Source organism: Vigna angularis, chromosome 4 (genome assembly GCF_016808095.1).
Source record: "Vigna angularis cultivar LongXiaoDou No.4 chromosome 4, ASM1680809v1, whole genome shotgun sequence".
NCBI classification, from domain to species: domain Eukaryota; kingdom Viridiplantae; phylum Streptophyta; class Magnoliopsida; order Fabales; family Fabaceae; genus Vigna; species Vigna angularis.
In genome coordinates, this window is record NC_068973.1 from 17528873 (window position 1) to 17553153 (window position 24281).

Consider the following 24281-nt stretch of genomic DNA (forward strand, 5'->3'; position numbering starts at 1 on the left):
CAAGAAACGCTCTTTCTTTCTCGAACCAAGGTTTTCGACCCTCATCTACGACGACGGTTGGTTCTTCCATTGCACAAAGGAGCTCATAGTGACGTGATTAGAGGGGATTTTTATGTCGTGGTTCCTTCTCTATTTACAGGTCTAGAGATTGATGGAGATGATGTTCGTGTTTCTTCTGCGATTAAGAAAATGATGATGCGAAGAAGTAGATGTTTACTAGTCATGGTGGCTCGCTAGAACACGATCTGGGTTCTTCGAGTTCATGGAGAAGACGAAGATGGAGGAGAATTGCTTGTAGTGTGCGAAGGTGGAGGAGACAAACTCGTTGTTGCGGCGCGATTTAGGTTAGGGCTTTCGAATGTTGGTCGTGGAGGTTCAAATTAGGTGATTTGGTTTCTGATATTTTCTTTTGCAAGTTTTGAATCAAGGGAGAAGGAACTCGCGATTAAGGTTCGAAGTGGTGAATTGCAATTTTGGTTTGGGATTTTTCTGTAGGTACCATCGCAATTGAATGAGCATGGTTGCGATGAAGGCGAGGCGCGATTTAGGGTTTGATGCGTTTCTAATTTTGTGCAGGTCACAATGGCTATTGAAGGTGCGTAATGAAGGTTGATGGTGGTTCTGCAGTTTGGAACGAATATGGTACGACGTTCGCGTATGAAGGTTGATGGTGTGATGGCTATGAAGGTTTGATTGCGCGAGAAGATGAACATGTGGTGGCGTTAATGACGACATGGTGGCCCTATGGTGATGTTTTGCATGAACCTTAACCATTCCCTTTTAGCCAATCACTTCAACTTTTAACATTTTCACATACGATGTCAAGTCAAAGCTTGCGATGCAATCACTAACTGGACAAGTCATTCAATTTTCGTTAGGGTGACAATTACACCTTAACATGTTTAATGTCTTAAGCAAAAATAACCTACTTGAACTATTTGTACAAAATATGAAATAAATTGTGAATATTTTAAAAAAAGTATATCAATTTGAACACATGTAGGAATAAAAATTGGTATTTAAACCTATTTGGTACGTATGGTTTCTAAATTAAGAAAGAAAATACATTTTAATAGTCTGATCCTGATTTTTGTTATATTATTTAATCCATTCTAAACTTTAATTCAAGGTAGTTAATTACCTAGTAAAGTAAATATTTGACGTGGGGGCAATTGTATCATTTTAAAATATTTACACATCTTATATTTACTTATGTCAATACACTAGTACAAGTACACATCTTTCTCACCTTAACAATTCATTAACAATAATTGATTGTGAATTGACTTTAATGAATAGTTAAGAAAAATATGCAAAATATAAACAAAAATTTGATCCTAATTATCATGTCATCTTTCATATATTTTTTTACGACTGTGACACTGTAAAAAATAAACAAATTAATAAAAACTAAGATTATTTGGATCGAGAAAAAGAAAGAAAAGAAAAAGCAAAATGTTTGTAATTTTATTTTATTAATATAATAAAATAATTTTTGTATATTAATATATTTGAAAATTAATTTGTTTAAATATAAATTATAGTTAAAACAAATTCAAGTAAAAAATTATAACAAAATTTAATAAATAAAATTTTATATTTCAATATAAAAATATTTTAAAATAAATTAATTTAATAAATATTAAAATTTAAATTAGTTGATTAAATTTACTTATATTTTACTATTTTTATATTTAATTATTTATCATAATAAAAATTTAATTATTAATAATTGATTAAATATTTTATTTGTTTTATTATGTTATTAATGTTTATTTTAAGTTTCATTTTATTATGTTATTAATTTATAGATTTTGTCGTATGAAAATAGTATAAATAACAAGCCGGGCAGTTGGCTAATAAAAATAAGTAAACAAATTCAAATGAACATTAATTTCATATTAATATTGTTAGAAAATGATAAAAAGTAATATTTATGAATATTAATGTCTAAAGGTTTTAAGAGTTTTGTAGATCATGTTTACTAGAATGAGGAGAGAATGTAATTTAGATGTGGTTGAAAATAAATAAATTATGTTAGATATTACTGTTATTACATAAAAAAATTATTAAAAATAAAATAAAATAAGATACATCAAATTTATGAAAAATTATATCGTTCACATAAATAAAATATTTATTATAAAAAAATTAAGTAAAAATGAATAGATATTAGTAAACTAGTGATTTCTTTCACAAAATCGTTTCGTATTTTTAACTTTACTTATCGAGAGAAATAATAGATTTCTCTACATGGTTATGTGTTTGTTTATTATTGCTATCATCATTTTTATTATTCTCATCTTTTTTGTTATCAAATCTATGTGAAACATGTATATTAATAACATTGCATGAATTTGGATTTTATGCAAAATGTAGTGTCTCTTACGATAATACGATCGAATTGTTAATATTATGTTGTATAGTACATCTCACCAAACTTAATTTCCATAATTTTTCTAAAATGTGTGTTCATGTAGTTGAAAGATCCATAGATGATTTTTTTTTCTTCAGATTTGTTCACATACTATATCTTATTTAATGCATTATGAGACCATGTTTAATACATTAAATTCAATTCTAAATCTAAATTAATCTTAATTAAATTATTGTAACATCCCCCAACAAATCATTTTTATTACAAAAAAAAATTAATCTAAATCATTTTGTTAATCAAGTGGATTGTTGCTTCGTTTACTTTTACTTGCCTCCTTTTATATATTGATTAGTGTTTTCAATCTTTATATTTCTTCAATCATCTCGAATAAAAACAATTATTAATTATGACTTCCCAACATACCCATAAACAAAATAAGGAAAGTTTTTAATTTTGTGTGGCTAACCTCCACCGACAGTGATGTGTGTGTGAGTGTGACTGTATAAGTTAACTTTGAAAATAGTCCTGTATCCCCCTCCCGCCATCGATCGCCTTCATTCCAGGGGAATCAGCAGCCCCTTCTTCACGTTACACTGCATTCAATGAAGCATCATGTTTCCACACCACAGCTGGGTAAGAAAAATTAGCTCTCCACACATGGAAACTAAAATTACTCTCCATCACTCAAAACAAAACAAAAACTCCCTTCCAATTATTACAGACTCCTAAAATTTATCCCAACCCACCATGAGAAAACCCACTAAACCCACCCCCACCTTCAACCCATTCTCAATCCTCAGATCCACCCTCCTCCTCCTCCTCCTCCTCTCCATGGCCTCCATCTTCTTCCTCTCCCTCTTCTTCTTCCTCAACCTCCACCCTCACTCCTCCGCCGTGGAGATTAACCGCGCTTGCAATGCAACGCGCTTCCCTATCCAATGCCACGCCTCTCTCGTCCCCAATCTCCTTACCAACCCCACCCCTCTCCAAATCATCCAATTCACCATCAGAGCCTCCTCCTCCAATCTCGTCACCGCGCGATCCATGCTGCACACCATCCGCGACGCCTCCCGAAACAACCGTACCCGCACTTCCAACGTCAAAAACTGTCTCCGTGTCCTCCATTACTCCCGCTACCGCAACTACCTCGCCGCCGTCGCACTCCGCCGTGGCGCCACCAAGGATGCGCGCGCCTGGATGAGCGCCTCCCTCGGCTACCAGTACGGCTGCTGGAACGGCCTCAAGTACATCAACCACACGGCGCAGGTCGCCGAAACGATGACGTTCCTTAACTCTCTCGTCAACATTTCCAGCAACGCTCTCAGCATGGTGGTCTCCTACGACCTCTTCGGAAACGACACCGCATTGTGGAGGCCGCCGATGACCGAGCGTGACGGCTTCTGGGAACCGTCCGGGACTCAGGGACTCGGGGCGGGACCCAAGATACCGGAGAAATTGACGTCGGATGCTGTGGTGTGTAAGGGTGGGGGGTGTTACCAGACGGTGCAGGAAGCGGTTAACGCTGCGCCGAATCATTCGGAAGAGAGATTTGTGATTTATATAAAGGAAGGGGTTTATGAAGAGAAGGTGAGGATTCCATTGAGGAAAAGGAATGTGGTGTTCTTGGGGGATGGCATGGGTAAGACGGTGATCACGGGATCTGCTAACGTGGGCCAGCTCGGTGTCACCACCTACAGCTCTGCCACCGTGGGTCAGTTTCTTTCTTTTGTGTCGTTAAGGTTTACATTCTTTTATTTATGTATGCTTTTTTCACCAAATCTTAATCGGAGTTTCGTGTTTTTTATATCAACTGCAATCTCACCTTACTTTTTAATCTACTCAATAAAAACTCGCCTTATAGATTGATATCAATCATTGATTCCAACTTTCAATTTTGACGGAAAAACAAAACTAAAAAGTTGTTTAAAAGTTCTATATCCAAGTTTTGTAACACTTTTAATGAATAGAAATTCTGTTGCTTGGAAATTTAGCGATTTTTCAGTTGTTTATATAACAATGTTGTTAGAGATGCAGTGAGGCTTGTTTACGGAATAACAAGAAAGACAACTTTTTAAACGAATAAGGAAATTTTACTCTTAATCTAGAGATAGGAGTACAGGACATAATTTAGACGCAATTTGTCAAGTACTTTTAGAATTTCTTTTCAATAAATTAGAATTTTTCTTTACTAATCTGTATAGTAATAAAAGTTTGTATTAAAAAAAGTATAGATTATTGCTTTAAAACTCTTATCTGATTACAGAACATAAGGAACATTACCTATGTTAATGAGTTAATTATTTAATATGGCAGGGGTTGCGGGGGATGGATTTATGGCAAAGGATCTCACGATTCAGAACACGGCTAGTGCTGATGCTCACCAAGCAGTGGCCTTCAGATCAGACAGTGATCTTTCTGTCATTGAGAACTGTGAATTCATAGGCAACCAGGATACTCTCTATGCTCATTCCCTGCGCCAATTTTATAAATCTTGCCGCATACAAGGCAACGTGGACTTCATCTTTGGGAACTCGGCAGCAATCTTCCAAGACTGTGAAATCCTAGTGCGGCCTCGCCAAGGCAGACCAGAAAAGGGTGAGAACAATGCTGTTACTGCACAAGGTAGGACAGACCCTGCTCAGTCAACAGGATTTGTTTTCCAGAACTGTTTGGTTAATGGTACGGAGGAATACATGGCATTGTATTATAGCAAACCTACAGCTCACATAAACTATCTGGGGAGGCCTTGGAAGGAGTATTCTAGAACAGTTTTCATCCATACATTCTTGGAAGCCCTTATCACACCAGAGGGATGGATGCCATGGACTGGGGATTTTGCTCTGAAAACGCTTTATTATGGGGAATTTGAGAACTCAGGACCCGGTTCTAATCTGAGTAAGAGGGTGCCTTGGAGTAACCAGGTCCCATCGGAGCACGTGTTCTCATATTCAGTGCAGAGTTTCATTCAAGGAGATGATTGGAATCATCATTTCAGTCTTTAGGTCGTCTTAAGAGTGACCACGGAGTGGTGAATAGGAGGAGGAGCCGCGGAGTGATGAATATGAGGAGGGACCATTTTAGTAACTGGGGAATCTTTTCTTTTCCACTTAGGAACAGCGAGTACAATGAAGATGTCCAAAGAATTCAAATGCCATGTTATAGTGGTAGCAGATACTGAGAGTTGATACTCATTCCTACTCATTTTATTGTGTAGACCCAGGATTGAATATATTTATATTTTTTCTGCCTGGTGGTTTTCATAAAATTTTGAATTGATGAAGGACCACTAGTGCATTCAAGAATTTTTCCCCTTCTGTGTAACTAGGCCAATGGGTTAGGGAAGGAAAACCCGTTATAGGCACAATGGTGATTATAATCTTTGATCTTTACCACATTAAAGTGCTTTTAGGAGGATAAGACCTCATCACTTGAAAGCTTTTCCAGCACATTAGCTGCATGAGAAAATGGAAATGATCAAAAGAAGATAATTATTTGTTCGATTTTACGCAGTCCCAATATTCACATTAAGGTCATGGACTAGCTAACGTCAAAGTGCTTGCACTTAAATGTTGTAACCAGTGTCCATAGACCACTTGGTACCCTAAGAACCAACTTTGCTTGCATATCATGTGAAATTTTTAATGTTATAGTTAGATCTACCTGCCGACATGGTCTACATTTTAATGGAGTTGGACAAATCTAACAGGCAGCCACATTCGCCGAAAGGCCTTATGACGTGTTGAAAGCAATTCACTTGTCCACCTTTCGTTGACTGGTACGATGACTAGATTACATTTTGGATATCATTGTATGCCTGTGGAATGGGTAAAATAAATGTTATTGTCTTTATATGGGTAAAATAATAGTATTGGTTTTGTTACTTTATTCCACGTGGATCTTTGAAAATATGGCAAGATGTGAATAGAAATTTTTTGACGTATTCTTTTAAGAACGGTAACATAGGAGAATACCTATTTGTAAAATATTATTTAACGTTAGGACTCAGGTAATAAAAACATATAGCATTAATGTTGATATCAAATAATATTGGTAAAATAAAAATTTAGTGTATATGATAATAAGTAGAATAATCACATTGATATAATACCTTATTTAATATACTAAATATTCTATAAATATGATATAAAGAAATATAATAATGTATTCAAACTATCCAGATTTAATGATATATATTCTTAATATATGAGTATTTACATTAATAAATATATCTTAGAATATCTTCTAATTATTTTAAGTCAAGAAAACTTAACTAATCTAGTTGGTTCACGTATTAAGCATATTTATTGCGTGGGATATGTATTTACTTTATTAAACGCACTTAGCTAATACGTCTTCCTGTTTGGTTTACTTAGGATTAGTTAAAGAAACAAATAAATCAACCACGTGTACAAACCAATGATTTATCAACCTGAATTCATCCTGGAATTGGCAGTCAGTTGTGTAGGTTAGAGAAGAATGAAGAATCCCCCGATGATGATGTAAGAAGTGGTATCAAATAAAACCAAGATGAAAACTGCTAAAGATTAAAAACATTGAATTGAAAAATCAATAATCATATGCTGAGATCAATAACCAAGAATGGAGAGAATGAATCTTGTTACGTTCAGAATGAAACAGGATTCACTAATCCCCAACACTTCCTACTTATATACAATGAAGACTATTAGCAGTCACTAAACGTAAAAAGAAAGGGACAACTAACTGTTTGCGAAAGAGTAACTAACTAAGTAACTCTTTTAAAATATATAGTTCTCTGATACATGAATCAACAACTGGCTCTTTTATCTGCTTTGTGATTAGGAAATGACTCGCTATGCATCTTCAAACCAAAGAATAATGGTTGTTACAGTTAGAAAAACTTGTATTCAAAATAATGTGGCTGTACTGGGATGCATGTATTTAAGTGAATACAGTATAAATTATAACAATCTGGGCTGTTTGATCTTAAGAAAGTTTGTGCCACACTTGAAAGACTGTAGTTAACAATGAGTCACTCGTGCCCTCATGTCATGGGGTGATATTTTCTTATTATGCTGGATAATGTCTAAGAGTGGTTCTAAAATTTCCTTAAATGTATACATAGTTGTCGTGTGTCAGTTCTACTGATAGATCTCTGTCCCCTTAATATATACCTTGTGGTTTCTTGGCATCTTAAATCAAATCCCAAAAAGCACTTATATTTTCATTCCAATTCATGTTCAAATCAAATGTCCGCGGGTTTGGTTTTAACTCTATTGCCTAGTTCCTATCTGTCTTGTTGCTTTTGCCCGATTCATTTCTCACATGCTTTGGATCAGTTATCCAGGATATTTTGCGCTTGTACTCTTCAAACATGAAAGCACTGATTAGTTACTCATACACATCTCACGATTATTGTCTATATTACTAGATTCTTGATTGATTCATGCAGGTAAATTCCTGTAAAACTGGTTTATGGTGCAATATGTTACTAAATGATCAGAATCAGAGCGTGGAATAGACCATTTTTATGCATGAAAAAATATGTATGAGGAAAAAAATGTTTCCGTCATCCCTTCTTGCTAACACTAAGAAATTTTAACATATGCGAGGAAATTATAAAGGGCAACTGGTAACTCATAAAGCCGAAAGAGATGCTGTGGTAATGGTAGGTGGTGTTGGAGTATAAAACTCGTCATCTGTCCAATTTGTCTCTCCCCAATGCCGCAACATGCTTTTCCAGTTGCACAAATTATCTATACATTTCTTCAAGCGTCTATCTTTAACTTTTATTCTCCAATGACCGTCCGTGTAGTTTGCTATTTCTGCCTGTCTACGATCCCACTCCAACTGTGCCTTCTGCTTTGATTTCAGCAGACAAAACTGCTGCAAAAGCTCAGGCATTGCATCATGCACCTTCCACCACTTTGCATGCGCAACATCACTTGCAAATTCATGAAAGATATCAGCATTCCAGTTGCAATCATAGTCCCGGAAGCATAACCATGGCTTCACACCTAGATAATGCAGGACATACAAAATTGGAGGCTCCGCGCCAAACAACAAAGTCTTCATTTGTTTCTTCTCTTCCTCATCACCAATCCAAAAATGCTTCAAGAAGTTCATGTGTCTTGGTATCCTGTGCCACCATGTAAATATTTCATTCAAATATCCTTGGTCCCCTCCATTGTAGGACTCAATCTCGTTTATGTGATCCATCAGGAGCTGGAATGTGCAATTTGATGGCTCAACCACCATGACACCGGAGTTGAAGAGAGTGGCATTGTTTCCAGTGGCGGTGATTTCTGGCATTCCAAATAGGAAATCTATATTTCTCAGTATGAGCAAATCTGCATCAATGAATATTATCTTGTCATAATCTGTCAACTGCCACAGCCTGAACTTGCTGTAGTTCCATTCGTTGTAAGCATCTTTTTCAGCTTTGGGGTTCCTGATCCTTTGTATTGTTCTAACTTTCCATCCTGCTGCTTCCAAACCACTTCTGTGATAGCCACTGATCGTCTCATCAACAAGTATTACAAAGTCTCGAGTTGATCCAGACATGCGGATGCTTTGTGCAGCAGCTATAGCCCCACAAACGTACACATGAGCTGAGTGTAGAATTGTTGCATAGGCTTCTCTAGGAGCATTCCCATTGTAAGCCAACTCTGTTACCAATTAATTCAATTCCTTTAGTACAATCTTCGTGATAACAAAAGATAATGACAAAAACATGATATAATTTACCTTTGCCTCTCATTGGAAGTGCAAGTTCACAAGACCCTATTGGAAGCTGAACTTTTTCTCTCAACACACTCAAGTTTGGTTTGTATAACCACACATTCCCTTCACGCCCAACTAGTTCTTTACATGAAAACAGATTTGGTATTGGAAAACAGTTGGTGATGAAGAGCACATAAACGGGGTAGTTCCCTTTGAAAGAGGTTGCAAGCCCAGCAGCTGCAAGCTGAAGATGCAGACGAGCAACATCTCTGGACCAGTTTCCTCCATTCCTGCAAGGAAGCTTCACGGCGATCAGGTTAAGTCTTATGCCTGGAGGTCTAATAGTAGGCAGAGAAGGACAAACAGGAACTTCAGTTTCTTCTTCCTCATCAATCCATTCCGGGTACAAGGATTCCCATGTCACATTTCTTGCAGCATACTCCAGAGGCAGAACAGCATGTGTTGCATCAGGAATAAGATGTTCCCAATGGACTTGTTCGGTCTTGTTGAAATTGACAAGCCCAATTCCTTGAAGTTCATCTTGACCTGTCAGCTTATCCGTAATTTTCAGTATGTCATCCCAGTCAGTGTGTACATTGGATATGTACCGAGGATCTGAGCCACCCCATATCCACCTGTTCAGAGTTAGGAGGCACACTCATACATCACACCACTTCCATTAAAGGATATCAAATCAACACTTAAATTTTACTTCCTCTAATGATGAACATTTGGTTCTTTTCTTCTTGTATACAAAATGTCTGTTTCACATTTTCAAAGATCAGGTTGGTATGAGTTCGCATAGTTGCATAAGAAATTTGTGTAATATGAATCACAACTGTTGAATCTGGTAACAGGTAGTAATTTATATCAGTTTAACATTATTCCGACAAAAATTTAATTTAAAAAGAAAGCACCATTACTGCTAATCAATAAAAAATCGGTCTTTCTCTATAATTATTATGAAAAATAATAAATTGTGATTCAATGAAACTATAATAGTATTTTACACTATCACAGCATGTGTTATTTATTGAGTAAATTACATTGGTACAAAGTGAATGTACAAGCATGTTAATACAACACTTTTGGAACAATTAAGTAGGCAATGGAAGGGTAGAGAAATGAGGAAATGTAGTGTATAAAATGGAAAAACTTCAATTATTTATTCCACAACATTTGGGTGAAAAATGTAATGATGGAATCTTCTTGTTATTTTCCCCTCTTAAGAGAAACCAAACTTATCCTTAATATAGTGAAACTTTTAAAGGCTATTGATGTTTTTGTTTGCTCAAAAGAAGAAAAGAAAAATAATTAGATTTACTTACCGAGATCCTGAGGTTGATAAATGGTTGGTATTGTAAACCTCTGGAGAATACAGAAGTGTTACAAAAGTGCCACTTATGGTTATCAATAGTATGAGTTTTAAGAAAGACAACTTGCATCTTGAGCTTCTATCTTGGACTGATAAATGGAAAGGCTTGTCTGCATCTTTTGCTTTGCTTCTTGGCAATCTACGTTTGTATAAATCTTCGCTGCACCAACTCATCATTCACCACAACTTCATTAGATATAACAAAATCAAACACTTGCAGACTGTTTGGTATACTGCTCAGTCTCAGCCTCAACTCAAATCTTAGATTTTTCATGACAGCTTTCTAATGAGGTGTTTTTTGTGTTATGTTTCTCCATGGACATTATTTGATTTGGTTTTTGCAGCAGAATAAAATTACATTCCAGTTTTTTCATGAAAAATAACATTAAAACCGCTTAATAGATTGCACCTGATGAGGTAACAAAGCACAATGGTTATAGTTTCTTTGGCAAGTAAAAAAGAGACATCCAAGAATCACCACCACAATTAATTTAATGGTTTAATAGGTTCGGAGTTCCTTATATTTGTGAGTTCGTTTTAATTGGGTCCTCCAATTTTGAAAGTGATCAATTTGGTCCCTAATTTAACAAAATTGAGTCAATAATACCTTTTCCGTTAAATATAATGGACGGCGTTAACTTTTTAAACATGTGGCATGTTGAGGCATCCTTTTATTTGCAGGTGGCACAGTTTTATTTGAAGGATGCTTCAACATACCACATGTTTAAAAAGTTAATGACGTCCATTGCATTTAACGGAAAGGGTATTATTGACTCAATTTTGTTAAATTAGGGACCAAATTGATCACTTTCAAAATTGGAGGACCCAATTGAAACGAATCCACAAATATAGGGACCTCCGAACCTATTAAACCTAATTTAATCACTTATTTAATGTTTGTGATTGAATAAAGGAATAAGATGAAGTGAAATCTAACATAAGAGAATTGATGAGTCTCACACAGTAATCATTCTGTTCCAGATTTCATGTAAGTTGATCATCATCATTCATCATTCTTAAGCTCTACGCAAGCATGACTGGTTCATTTTCGGGCCTACTACAGATATGATTTATTAAAGAACTCAAAATGGCATTGTCAGATCGAAACAGCTCATATATACCTTCTAATTTATTTTCTCACTGGAAAATGCAGAAAACATATAAAAAAAGTTACAAGCTTTGTGGACTCTCATACAAGCAGTGAGCATTATACTAAAAATTATTAATAAAAGAAAATTTCCTTTTAGGATGAATTTAAATATAAACAAATATAACTAGTTTTATTTTATTTAATAAAATTATTTCCAAAACACCCTTTTTGTAATTCTATTTTTAATGATAAATATTTGTAAAAAAGTTATTTAATGAAATTAAATAATGTTATTGACCTTTTTAATTAGCATAAAATTAGTTACTTTTGTGTATACTAAACTTCAGGAAACATTATTCTTAAAGCTAATTTAATTTTTTTTTTTCTGTAAATTGTAACAGCCACTGAACTGTGTTAATCAGGCCAGTTGTTTATACTGTTTTATATATGTAATTGGTGAATCCTGAGAATAGTGCTCCCTAAGTGACTCACTGTTTCTTTGGCTATATACATTTTGCACGAAAGTATGAAATAATGGAAGTGGTTGTTGCTTGGTAGCTTCCTTCGACAGTAAATAAGAAATATTTTGAGATCAAATGTCGTATTCATTTCCAGAAGATATGAAAATGTTAACTACACGCAGATTCTCACTTCTTTGAAAAGGAATTGACAACACTACAAAAATACTTCAACTAGGTGCATGCATGCAAATTGAGCTTGTACACGCAGTTCTTTCAATCATGAGTTTTGTACCAGTTTACCTTAATTGGTTTCTAGGAAACAAATACAGCCACTGACATCATGAATATATGAACATGACACAAAAATAAACACTGCTGGTTTTAGAAAATATAAAATATAACACAGAGTAAGTTTATCTAAAAGCACGCACATGTAGTTTTACGACTCCTAACCTTGGCAAAAACAAATTAAAACAGCAAAATCAAATCTCACGAGAAAGGAAGAGGAAAGATTTGGCTTTTTAACCTCAAACAGAACATCAAACAATACAAAAAGAGATGGGTCCTAGTTATGATGTAAAATTTAACCTTAGTGCCTGTTAACGAGAACAAGTGCATTGCCCTTTTCATACATCAGTTGCAAACATGACCAGTTCATAAATGAGTCTATTTAAACAATACCTGATGACAGTCAGTATTTAAACATGCAAAATTAATATCTTACTCTTATATGTTACTCGTAGAACTATTTAAACAAGAGTCTTATTATATTATATTTTAGTCTATGAAAAAAAGAACAATTGTCTAATTCATAATAGGAACAAGTCACAGTGAGTATACTAAATGAGATTAGTTTCTGGTTGAAAAATAGCTGTGCTAGAAAAACAATACATGATGACAGGCCCCAAGCAAAAAACATGATTATTTGGAGTGAGTTTTGAAGCTAATGGGGAATCTTTTATGATAAAAAAGCAGTTTTGATCCAGAGAAGAAAAAGGGTAAGAAGAGACAGTAACTCACATGGATGCAGGTAAACGGTGTCTAGCTTCAACAGAATGAGGAGAAGCGCCCATTGTTCCTCTCATATAAACTATTCAGCTACAGGGGCATGCAACCATCTGATTATTCTCACCTGCAAAAACTAATAAACTAAATTAGACCATTTTCGAGGTCATCTTGTAGTTGCTACATATTTATCTGAATTGGTTTTGGATGAACATAGATGAAACAAGTACAAAAAAGGGAAAAGACAAGGACTACATAGTACATGGTAAATTTACTGCAACAATGAGAGTCATATACCAAAGTTAACGTAGAGGAACTGAGAAGAGAAACAATGTTGTTGTTGTGAAGCAGAAAGAGAGACAGAGAAGAAGAGAGAGAAGGAAAATGGAAGAAGCAGAAAGAGTTGATAGATGGCAATGTTGAGGGGTTGAATCAATATAGAAGGAGTGAGGCAGTAACGTCCTTCAGAATTTTTCCTTCATCTTTCAGTTTCATTCACAAACTGCTACTCACCAACTCTTGCATCTATCTACTTCTTTTCTTTTATCATTACTCCTCATTTATCACCTTTTTTCTATTCTCCAGTTTCATTGGAGGACAAAATTCTCCTACCTTTTAAATTTCATAAATAATTTACACTTCCTTTACTTTAGTTATGAGATATGGAAACCCTAGCTAGTGTCCCAGTACAAAAATACGTTTGCTGAAATTACAACACAAGAGCATCTTTTTTTTCATGTATGATAAGTTTTTTCTCTTATTAATATTTTGTAAGAGAAGAAAACTATATTTTTTTCTTATAAACTAAATCAGATCAACTTATATAAAATTTACCAAAAACGTAATATCAAGAGATGGGATTTTTTAATTTAAGCAAATGTTTATTTTACACGCCTGGTGACGTAATATCAACTATTTGTTTTTATAAGCTATCCACTATTAATTAATTTCTAGTTACATATATATATATATATATATAAAACTATGAATTTCTAGTTGACGAGCCACTATAATACAAAGGAGACATGCAATTGTAGCACTTGATTGACAAGAAAAGAATGCATGGCTTCAATGGAAATGGCTTCTAAGATCTTTAAAGTTTTAACTCTTTCAAGTACAAAAGGAAATTAAATTTTTCTCAAAATTATTCTCACCAATTAATATTTATTTAATAATTAAGATATATGCCTAATGCAATATGAAAAGAGAGAGTAGTTTATTATTGCATTAGTCTTTTGGATTATGAAAGCTTCAAGTATTATTGGTTCATGGTTAAGTTGGAATTGTGTTATTAAATGCATTTATTAATAAAAACCTAGAAACAAAAATGGTCGCTTTAGTGAGAGTTGTTGATACTTGATTGATAGGGATGATTAGGTTAGTGAAAACAATTGTTCATTGGATTTAGAGTAAAGGTGACCACATGTCCCAATCCCATGTCAAATAGGAAAACCTAATATTCATACTTTCTACCAATATTGGTAAATGCATTTAACCTAGGAATATTGTTAACACTTTTACTTTTATGTCCTTCCTTCTATATGGTTAGGGTTTGCATTCCCTCCCTAATTTTCTGTTTTCTTAAAAATAGCGTAGTTAAGTGCATATCCCTAGTAGGTAAACGCTCTTATCGTCATTTAATTTTCTCTAATGTTTCATACTAATGAAAAGTTCATCTGCATTTGAAGAAATGGGGTGCCAACATCAAACACCTAATCAGCTGCCACGACAACAACACATGACACGAGTTTATTATTATTTTCTCTTTTCATTCTTATAACGCAACTATAATTAAATAGTCCTTCAGATTTTTGACATTTGTTTAGGTGTCCTTTCATAGACTATTTCACCAAACCCATGGTCGTCGTGGCACAACAAAAATTCGTCAAAACGGCGATGAAAAGGTTAATTAACTGAAAAGACTTGTTATTGATAAGAAAAGGAACATTGCACCAGTTGACCTCCCCTGTTCCCTCTTGCCCCAAGGATCTATGGGTCTTAGTCTTTGCACTTAACACAAACACTTTATGTAAACAATTTTCATCTTATTTCACCCTTTGCTTTGTTTCTACAGTCACAGTAAATGTGACTTATCTGTCCACTTTTTAATTATTACATTTATACCCAAAAAAACTATGCTTTAACTTACAAATTATTCTCACAGTTTGCTTAATCTCCAAATTTTAAACTACTACTGAAATATAGTATTATATAACTTGTTTCTTATAAAAGAAAAGACGGAAAAGAACATTAGTGATAATTTACAACAACATTCGTTTTAAACTTACTCTTTCTTTTTTATTAAAATCACTCATGACATTTTAAGACTTTCATTCAAAAAGGGTTAGTAGCAGATTCAATGTTGTGAATAATTTTGTATAGAAGCACCCGTGCTTTAGTAAAAAAGGGGAAAAGAGTTGAAAGCATATGTGTATATGGTAAAGCAGAAGGCAGAACAGGTGGCAGAGTTATAACCGAAGAGGCTTGTATCTTAATGCTTGGGGAAGACTTGCTATAGTAACAAGGAAGCCTTGCACCCATCGCTACGTATGCCTGCTATTTCCGTCCATGCATTACAATTGCGATAAATAATATTAATGTATAAAGCCATTAACGGATATAGAATTCTTTATAATCCCCCACTGAGACTGTATGGGATAACGAAAAATGGAGACGTCAGGCAGTATGTGTACTGTATTGCAAGCAAAGCAATAAGAACTCAATGCTATAGCTTATATTTTTGCACGCTTGTGAATCATGACAAGACGAAGCAGATTCTGTGCATCCTAGTTATATCCATTTGCTTTACGCTGTTCAGAATTGTTGAGTGTTGACATCTTAAGAAGGGACCACTTTTTGAAAACTGTCCTCTTCACTACCTGCAGATTAGATATAACTGGAAGTTTGTATCGACAAAAGAGAGGAAATATAGGAAGAAGCTACGCTTTATCTCATAATTATACGTGGTGCACGAGAATGACAGGGTTGTCTCTTCCCTCTGAACCTAAAATATCATGTGCTCTTACAAAGCTTAGGTTTTTGTGCTGTAACATCAAACTCGTTACAGTATTTTAGGACCTATCTTTACAGATATACATAATGATAGGACTGGTTATTTAACTTACGGATTTTAATACGCTTATATCATGTGGCCTGAGCACAATAACAAGGCTCAATCGTTCAACGGTTATTAATAGTCGCTTCCAATTGATATCTGAACAGCTTATCTTTGTGTTCCTGACCATGCAAGCTTTCTCTTTTCCTATTTGATAATCGTTGTTCTCAACTGCATCAAGCGATACACATTGCCGCCATGCAGGGCAGTTAGGATTTTATGGAAACTCCATAAGCAAACAGAGCACCGCATATGCTGTAGGATTTTCAACCGCCAAACGTAACAATTCAATTATTCGGATGTACAACACTGGAATGCACTTGCAATGAAAGGGGGATCACAAGGTTGCGTAACAAGTCATTTATTTAGGCTCAAGATACCAAAAGAGAGGGGGAATCAGATTTTTCTTGAGTTTTCAAGGACAAGTCGATTCATTAAACCTTTTTTTTCCTTGTAAGGCAAAATAAAAATTAATTCTTTCGAAGAATGAAGCTATTATGTTCCAACTAAAAATATAATAAAACTCAGGCATCAAACTTCAGAAAGATAAATGTGTTCTGATATTTTCCTTTTCATTTGTCAATTATAGATTCAGTTGAATTATTTTTACATAGCGATGAACATTTTCTCTAGTAGTAAGAGAATACTTTTTTTTTTTCAAACCATTTGAAGATTGATTAAATAAGCAAGACCAAAATTATGATATGCCATGCTACGTTGGGAAAAACATAGTATCGGCTTATCCGCATTACTATCGATAGAATCACAAATCAGATCCAGATTTTTCCTCTTTAGGAGGAGCAAATTGTCTACTGAGACGAGAACGTGTCCAGGGGTCTAGGGGTGCTCTCTGTGGCGGCTGAGGAGTTGGTGGCTTTGCCTGCCTAAGCTCATTTTCTCTGTCAATAAACCTGTTTCAAAGCATACAATGTTTTTGAATATAAAGTTCATTCTCAACCTCCTAATTCTTAAGCAACTTGGAAGATTTAAAGGATTGAACTATGTCAACACCGTATGGCAGACAGGCAACAGCATGAACAGTGAGCAAATAAATACTTTTTCGGTGAAATTAAGCGGGGCTACCCAAATAAACCTAAAATGAGTGTAAATATAGAATATAAAACTGTACTCACTCAATATAGGCCATTGGTGCAGCATCACCCACTCGAATTCGGGTCCGAAGCAATCTGGTGTATCCTCCAGCTCTATCCCTGCACAACATAATCTCTGGTCAGTGTTACAACTATCTATCATAAATCACAACTGAAACTATATCAGGTTTATTCCTTACTTGTACCGATAAGCCAGTTCTGTAAACAGCTTGTGAAGGACATCATCTCCTCGCACAAAACTAGCAGCACGACTTGCAGCACATTGGGATCCCTAAAATGATTTATAATATAAACTTTAGGCCAAACCCAGCAATCAAGCTAAATGAAAAAAGTCAAATGATTACCCTGACAAAGAGTTTATTCCCCACCATAGAATGACCCATAATTCTTACAAAGAAGAGAGAAGACAATTATGTCTTACGTGTATCATCATATAGGGACAAATTCACTTCACAGTTCACAATACGAAATTCCTTCCCCAAACCCTAACTTGCCATATGCCCTGATTGAGGTGGAAAAGGAGCAAACAAGAAAAACTGAGACAACCTAACTTGGCCTAAAATTAAAAAGCCACTAAGTGGGATATCAACAGTTGCCACTAGAAAATATAGACCTCCAATAAATTTTGAAATGCATAGGAGGTAAGAACACCAAGTACAAATTGGAACACCAACTACAAATTGAACAATCAAAAGATATTACGCATCAACCAACCCCTTAATAAATTCATCCCTGTTTTTAAAGTAATGTTCGAAGACAGATCAACCAAAAGCTACACAAAAGTTACAGCTCAAATTTAAATTAACCAAACCCAAAATGAATCAGAAATAATCGATGATGAATAGCACACAAACCTCCTTTCCAAGCTGAACCATATTATCGGCGAGTCGTCTGATCTCTTTGGCCTGAACAAAACCAAATTACATGAAATAAAATGTGATATTGAAGAAAATGGTAAACAATGTCGCTTGAAATGGTACCTTGGCCACAGTAGTTTCGATACGCTCGTGTTTCACCAACTGCGAAACCATGGTTCTATATAAATGGAAAGCCATCCAGGACTCAGCATCTTTGCAAACCAATAAATCAAAGAATGAACTGAATTGAAAGTGTTAACTAACAAACTAATTAACCTGAGCATGGACATCCGGTGACCGGTGGGTCGACCCAGCTTCCTGAATTTTGTCATTTTCGTAATCCAGTTAATTCTATGGGTGAACGCCTAAAAAAGAATCCTGCTTCGGGGATAGAAAAAGGATCTAAAGATGTAATGGTACAACATGTAGGATTGACCAAACAAGTTTCTTTCCAATAACATCAGTCAAACATATTTTAGGCAAGTGTAGCATACGAAATTAATTTCCACACAATTAATTTCCATACGAAATAAAGATGAAATGGTTCCACAACATGTAGAATGCTCATTATAAAATGGAACAGAGACAACCAAGCAGATAGTCCAACACAAGAAGATGCAATGATAAAAAGGCCTTTATTATGCATTTTTAGTCTAAACCAAAGCATAGCTTTAGTGATTCCTCACTAAGAAAAGATAACCTATTAAGATTTAAGAATACACTGTCACGGCAACTATAATGATTCCCCATTCTCATGTCTCCAAAATTCTTTCAATGCCAAAGGGTGAATCGCTAACTAGGATACTGTCATATGGTCTCACAAAGATAGTGACCATAGAGGCTAGCGCAAAATAACCACATGAGGAAGTTACTTACTCCAACACTAGAAGAATGATTAATAGTATTGAAAGAGCGAGAAGAAGAGCCTAGTTATCATTAGTACTCTCCTCTGTATTTTCTCTCCTTCCTAGTGTTTTTTCCCTAACTGGCAATAGTTATTTATCTGGCTGGTATCATACTTCATATTAAATAAAGGCTACGCAAGTACAATTCCATTTTCTAGCTTCCGTTTATGTTTTACTAACCGGTAGTTTTCGCGTAAACGACATTGATAACACTATTGATCCTAACGTACATAAAAAAGAAAAGAAAAATAAGGTCGAATATCCGACATTCAAATTCAAGCACTGAGGCTCGAAAAACAGAGAAAAACAACATAAATTAGGCTTCAAGCAAGTTCCAAATTGAAATTACAGGAGAGGATTTAAACCCTAAATAAGAAGCGGAAAGGTAAAAGCATAGTAAGGTTGAGAGAAGACTCACGAGTTAGTGGTGAAGAGAAAGTAAAGAGCGAAACCCTAGAGTGGAGCTTGTGATTGTGCTATGTCTAAGCTGCCAGAGAAAGAAAATGAGCTTCGCTTGGCTTCTCTTTCCTCGGCAAATATCTGCGGGATTTGATTTTTACTTTTCTATTTTTACTTTCTCACCTTTCATTTTCTGATCTAAAAGTAAACCTAAATTTAAATTGTATTATCAAGTGAATAAATATTTTAAATATATAAATTAGACTTTAGTTTTTATAAATATTTCTTATTTTATAATATAGTATTATCTTATGTACTAGTATCTCTTTAATAAAATATTAAAATTAAATTTAAAAATAAAGATAAAAACAATATAATCAAATGTATACGTAACTAGTTTAGTGATATGTGGGTACGTGGGGTTTTTTTTTAATAATTTTTTTTTATATAAAAATAATAAATTGTTAAATTATTATGTAATGAAATATGATGAAAATTAGGTTGTATAAATAATCGTACTGTATGTTCATCTGACTAGAACTCTTTTAGCTGAACTCCTTTAAGTTGAGTTTTTCCGGCTGAGCTCCTACAGACTGACATTTTCTAGACCGAACTCTTTCAGGTCGAGCCTCTTTAGACCGAGCTTCTACAAACTAAACTCTTACAAATGTCGAGCTCCACAAGCCAAATTCTTTTAGGTTGAGCTCCTATAGATGAACCTCCCTGTTAATACCCCATATTTTTTCCTTTTCGTTTTATAATTTTTAGTTTCAATTGGATTGTAAATTTCTAGAATTAGGTTAGATTTTAAAATCTGTAAATTGTAGTTCTTTCATGTTATTCTTGTATTGTTTGGTATAATCCTTTTTTGAAGTTCAAGTCTATGTTAACACAGTTCTATATATAGTTTGGGACTAGAGAAGTTAGCTTGAATCAAAGTCATTGACCAAGCAGTTGCAGGAATCTCTGTATTGTGGATCTGCACAAGATAACATGGCTTCATCAATGGAGAAATCTCTAAAAGAGTTGGCCAACCAAGAGATGGGTCACTAACTAATATGCACTCATTTACCTCAAGCACAAAATATACCTAGATTTAAGTTGAAAGTGTTATCAATGAGAAGCATTGATGCTTTGAAGAGATTTTGATGATGATGTACTTGAAGTCTTGAAGAATTAGTTACATAAACTTTTAAAACATTTTTGTAGAAAACTTTGTATTAGGCTTTTACTTTCACTCGTAAAACATTAAGAGTCTTGTAACGTGTTTTTTAGTATAATTTATTTGCGGTAATAATCGATAATCATGTGTAGAATGAGAAAACTTCAATTTGGAAATAATTGATTATCTATTAGGATAATCAATTATCACCAAAAGTTATGATTGACCAAGGTTCGACAATAATTGATTATCATTAAGGATAATCGATTATCACTACTTTGAAAACCTTATAACGGTAAAAAATAATCGATTATCACTTTTGGTAATCGAATATTATTGGTAGTTGGGAGCTGCCTTTTCAGTTTTTGACATTACTCGAACCTTGGGCTATAAATAGAGTTCTTTCACAACTCTAAGAAGGTGATCGAAACTATTGCAGAGTACAAAATTGGTTCTAAGGAAGCTTTAAGTGTTTAAGTGTGCTTGATTAAGTGCTTGAAGGATGAGACACTGATATTAGTGTGTCTAAGGTGGAAGCAGTTCTCTACCAAGCTTACTCAAGCTGTTTTTATTCTTTCGTGTGTCGAAGGAAGGTGTTGTTGTCATCTCTTATCGGTTAAGAGAGTTGTTTTCTACTTCATATTGTTTTCACTTGTCTTGTATTATTGAACTATCTTTTGTGAAAAGTTAATCACTTATTTTAGAGTGATTAACAACTGGGTGTAGAATCTTTTGATTCGAACCAGTATAAATATTGTGTGTGTTAATCCTCTCATCCTTTCTCTATTTTACTTTATTCTCTTCGAAGAAATTTTTAAAGGGAAAACGAAACATTTAATAGAACCAATTCACCTCCCCTCTTGGTTTGTGTCTGAACACACTTTTAATCATTCCGTTGCACGATACCTATTCCAATAGAAAGTGACATGTCCTAAATTCTATGATGCACGAGTTTACAAAAACCATTAAATTTCAAAACTTTATCATAGCGCGAAAATGTATTTTTCAAAAACCTTAACCTTTCAACATGTATAATTTATTCAAAACATAATAGTTCCTAAGCCTTGTCCAATTACATTATTCCAAAAGTAATTAAAATGACTAAGGAAATAAAACAACTACAATTACTTTGTTTCAAAAGTGTATACCTAAAGAACTTTTTAAAGAAACCCAAATCTTTCCCCCGTCATCTCACGAATCTATCATGCCTCTGGAACATCTGCAATATCATCTGCTCACGTATACCACATTATACGATCATCGCCGATAATTTAATTCATAAATACACAAACACAAACATGTATGAGGTAAGCTATCGATAAAACAATCATAACAACAAGATCATACATACTCATTGTATACCCTATAATCAAACACACAACAAGATACATACCTTCTGATTATATCCATCCTAATCAAATAGCTCATACATAGAAGTAATAACAATAGGATTCCTAATTCTCTAACATAAACAATTCAATCATAATGAATTACTCGATCTTCGATCCCCGATCCTCAAACTTCCATCCTTGATCCTTGATCTCTAACCCTTGATGTCATCACTAACATCTCACACATAAACCTTTGGTCTATCCACTCATTAGCAACTAGACATCATCCATGGATTCAAGCTACACATACCCTTTTAAAGATACTCAAACACATACATCACAATACTTAAATCATCCAAACCTAATCATTATACATGTTATACCCCAACAAACCCAAATATACTACATATGATTATCATAACACCCTTACAACATATATTTGCATGAAAACCCCCAAGCCTCATAACTTTGTTCTCCCTTAACATCAAACCCTTTATTGGAATAACCCAACAAACCATACATACATTCATAGGGAAAACCCAACACAAATATTACATAAACCTTATACCCATGCATACACAAACCCTTGCCCAACAATAACAACAGATGATCATAATCATAATATTATAAACATGTATCAAACAAGGATTATCAATCAAGATAATCAACAACACATATAACATACAACAACAAACACACAATAGTAAACTTCCACATACCTTGGCCAATACTAGGGCTTTATCTACAACCCAAAAACACCACTAATCTTCCTTTGCACTAAGAGTTTTGTTGCTCTATCTCTCCTTCTCCCAAAAACGCCTATCTTTTCTCTTTCTCTGTTTTCTTTCTTTGATTTAGAGTTTCTAGGATTTCTAAAGCACACCACCCTCATCTCTCTATATCTTAATACTTATAAATCAACCCAACTCTATCTCTAATATTTTCTCACTTATAATAATATACTTTATTCTAATTTATTAAAATAAGTCTATAAATAATATATTATTATTATTATTATTATTATCATCATCATCATTATTATTATTTAATAATATCTAAATACATCCAACAATATCTTAAGATATCTTTTAATTAGAAATATCTCAAAATATCTTTTAAAATATCTAACAATACCTAATAATGATTTTCTCTAATAATAATATCTCTTTTAATCTTTAAACTCATCAAGATTATATCTCTTATTTTCATTTAACTAATTTTTAAAATAACAACAACTAAGTCTTCTAAAATATTTACATAATATATTTTTATTAATTTTCCATATTATTTAATTTGCACGTTTTTCCTTTCTACATCCCTAATTTAATTTTACACCTAATTAATAAAAGGTAAAAGACCATTTTGTCCCTAGTAAACAATATAAATAAAATAGAATAAATAACATAACAATTATGTTCTAAGAAAAATGTACACTCTCAAGAACACTAATTTCCAAACAAAAACCTAAAGTCTCAAAACTAATTTATTTTTAAAACCGATATTGTTCTGGATCTGGATCTTACATTCACCCTTCCTCAAAAGAATTTTTGTCCCAAAAAATTACACTCATAAGGAAGAATACACCATGCCAAACTTCAAATACTCCCAAAAAATTACATAAACGCTAAACACATAAATTTTCATAATATAGCGATAACAACAATTTCTGAACAGATCAAAAGAACATCACAACAAATTGCTCAATGTATCATACAAAACAAAAACCACAATCTATTCAAAACTATAGATAGAAGGAAAGACTCTACAAATATCCTCATTATGCAAACAAGCTACACATATTCACAATAAAAATTAAGTTTATTCTAAAGCAATTTACACATAAATTACCAAACCCTATACAAATAGAAACATTGGACTCCTTCACAAGAGATGCAACAACGATAACACATTCATACACATACACATGCAATCCACAAATTCATACATACGCTTGCAATCCACTAGTCCTTCAAACATCATCAATGTCTTCATCATCAATTCCTCAATTCTCGATGCCATCACGAACATCACTCACATAGACCATTGATCTATGCCTTCACCAACACTATACTAATTACACTTCCATAGTAACCACCACGATGACAACCACATCACTATTAACATATCATCATCAGAAGCATAATTATCACCACCATCATGAATATCCCCTACATGAATACCACCATCATGAATATCCCCATCATGAACATCACCATGAGCATCCACATCATCATTAACTCCTCCATGGTAGACTGATTCACACTCTTGTACCCTACCTAAAACACCTGTTATACCAAACAAGCCCGCTCAAGTTGTCCTACCTTCGCGACTAAAAGACCTGTTTCCCTGCTCCACAAGGACTTACGAGTAAAAATGTGGGCACATTGCAC

General features: G+C 34.2%; 3 protein-coding genes across 9 annotated transcripts; 1 reads left to right on the forward strand and 2 right to left on the reverse strand.

Annotated features, from left to right (window-relative positions):
• Positions 1 to 2888: 2888 nt before the first annotated feature.
• LOC108330043 (probable pectinesterase/pectinesterase inhibitor 51) lies at positions 2889 to 5877 on the forward strand. Its single transcript, XM_017564491.2, has 2 exons — positions 2889 to 4088; positions 4691 to 5877. Exons 1-2 carry the CDS (start codon positions 3125 to 3127, stop codon positions 5377 to 5379), a joined length of 1653 nt encoding a protein of 550 aa, XP_017419980.1. The 5' UTR covers positions 2889 to 3124; the 3' UTR covers positions 5380 to 5877.
• A 1987-nt stretch (positions 5878 to 7864) lies between these two features.
• LOC108330124 (UDP-glucuronate:xylan alpha-glucuronosyltransferase 1) lies at positions 7865 to 13505 on the reverse strand. Of its 5 annotated transcripts, none has more exons than XM_017564635.2 (5): positions 13308 to 13505; positions 13026 to 13137; positions 10408 to 10623; positions 9104 to 9714; positions 7865 to 9024 (listed from the first exon to the last, which is right to left on the reverse strand). In XM_017564635.2, the coding sequence occupies exons 2-5, from the start codon at positions 13088 to 13090 to the stop codon at positions 7994 to 7996; spliced, it is 1923 nt and encodes a 640-aa protein (XP_017420124.1). In that variant the 5' UTR covers positions 13091 to 13137; positions 13308 to 13505; the 3' UTR covers positions 7865 to 7993. The 5 variants fall into 5 exon arrangements, with proteins under 5 accessions (XP_017420124.1, XP_017420123.1, XP_017420125.1 ...); XM_017564634.2 differs by having other exon boundaries at positions 13026 to 13146; XM_017564636.2 differs by having other exon boundaries at positions 13273 to 13505.
• Positions 13506 to 16842: 3337 nt separating this feature from the next.
• Positions 16843 to 19569, reverse strand: LOC108330733 (uncharacterized). 3 transcript variants are annotated; one of them, XM_017565254.2, is made up of 7 exons: positions 19418 to 19569; positions 18371 to 18472; positions 18218 to 18272; positions 18092 to 18142; positions 17417 to 17508; positions 17259 to 17336; positions 16843 to 17036 (listed from the first exon to the last, which is right to left on the reverse strand). In XM_017565254.2, the coding sequence occupies exons 2-7, from the start codon at positions 18424 to 18426 to the stop codon at positions 16889 to 16891; spliced, it is 480 nt and encodes a 159-aa protein (XP_017420743.1). In that variant the 5' UTR covers positions 18427 to 18472; positions 19418 to 19569; the 3' UTR covers positions 16843 to 16888. The 3 variants fall into 3 exon arrangements, with proteins under 3 accessions (XP_017420743.1, XP_017420744.1, XP_017420742.1); XM_017565255.2 differs by having other exon boundaries at positions 18371 to 18475; positions 19418 to 19553; XM_017565253.2 differs by having other exon boundaries at positions 18371 to 18412; positions 19418 to 19539.
• Between the last annotated feature and the right edge of the window lie 4712 nt (positions 19570 to 24281).

Bases quoted from the DNA above. Each gene is read 5' to 3' on its own strand.
- LOC108330043 (XM_017564491.2), top strand. From the start codon at position 3,125: ATGAGAAAACCCACTAAACCCACCCCCACCTTCAACCCATTCTCAATC. The intron at 4,089-4,690 runs GTCAGTTTCTTT...TTAATATGGCAG, and splicing joins CTACAGCTCTGCCACCGTGG to GGGTTGCGGGGGATGGATTT.
- LOC108330124 (XM_017564635.2), bottom strand. From the start codon at position 13,090: ATGAGAGGAACAATGGGCGCTTCTCCTCATTCTGTTGAAGCTAGACAC. The intron at 10,624-13,025 runs GTGAGTTACTGT...GTGAATGATGAG, and splicing joins CACCGTTTACCTGCATCCAT to TTGGTGCAGCGAAGATTTAT. The intron at 9,715-10,407 runs GTAAGTAAATCT...AACTCTGAACAG, and splicing joins TTATCAACCTCAGGATCTCG to GTGGATATGGGGTGGCTCAG.
- LOC108330733 (XM_017565254.2), bottom strand. From the start codon at position 18,426: ATGACAAAATTCAGGAAGCTGGGTCGACCCACCGGTCACCGGATGTCC. The intron at 18,273-18,370 runs GTTAATTAGTTT...CCATTTATATAG, and splicing joins CACCGGATGTCCATGCTCAG to AACCATGGTTTCGCAGTTGG. The intron at 17,037-17,258 runs GTGAGTACAGTT...GCTTTGAAACAG, and splicing joins GCACCAATGGCCTATATTGA to GTTTATTGACAGAGAAAATG.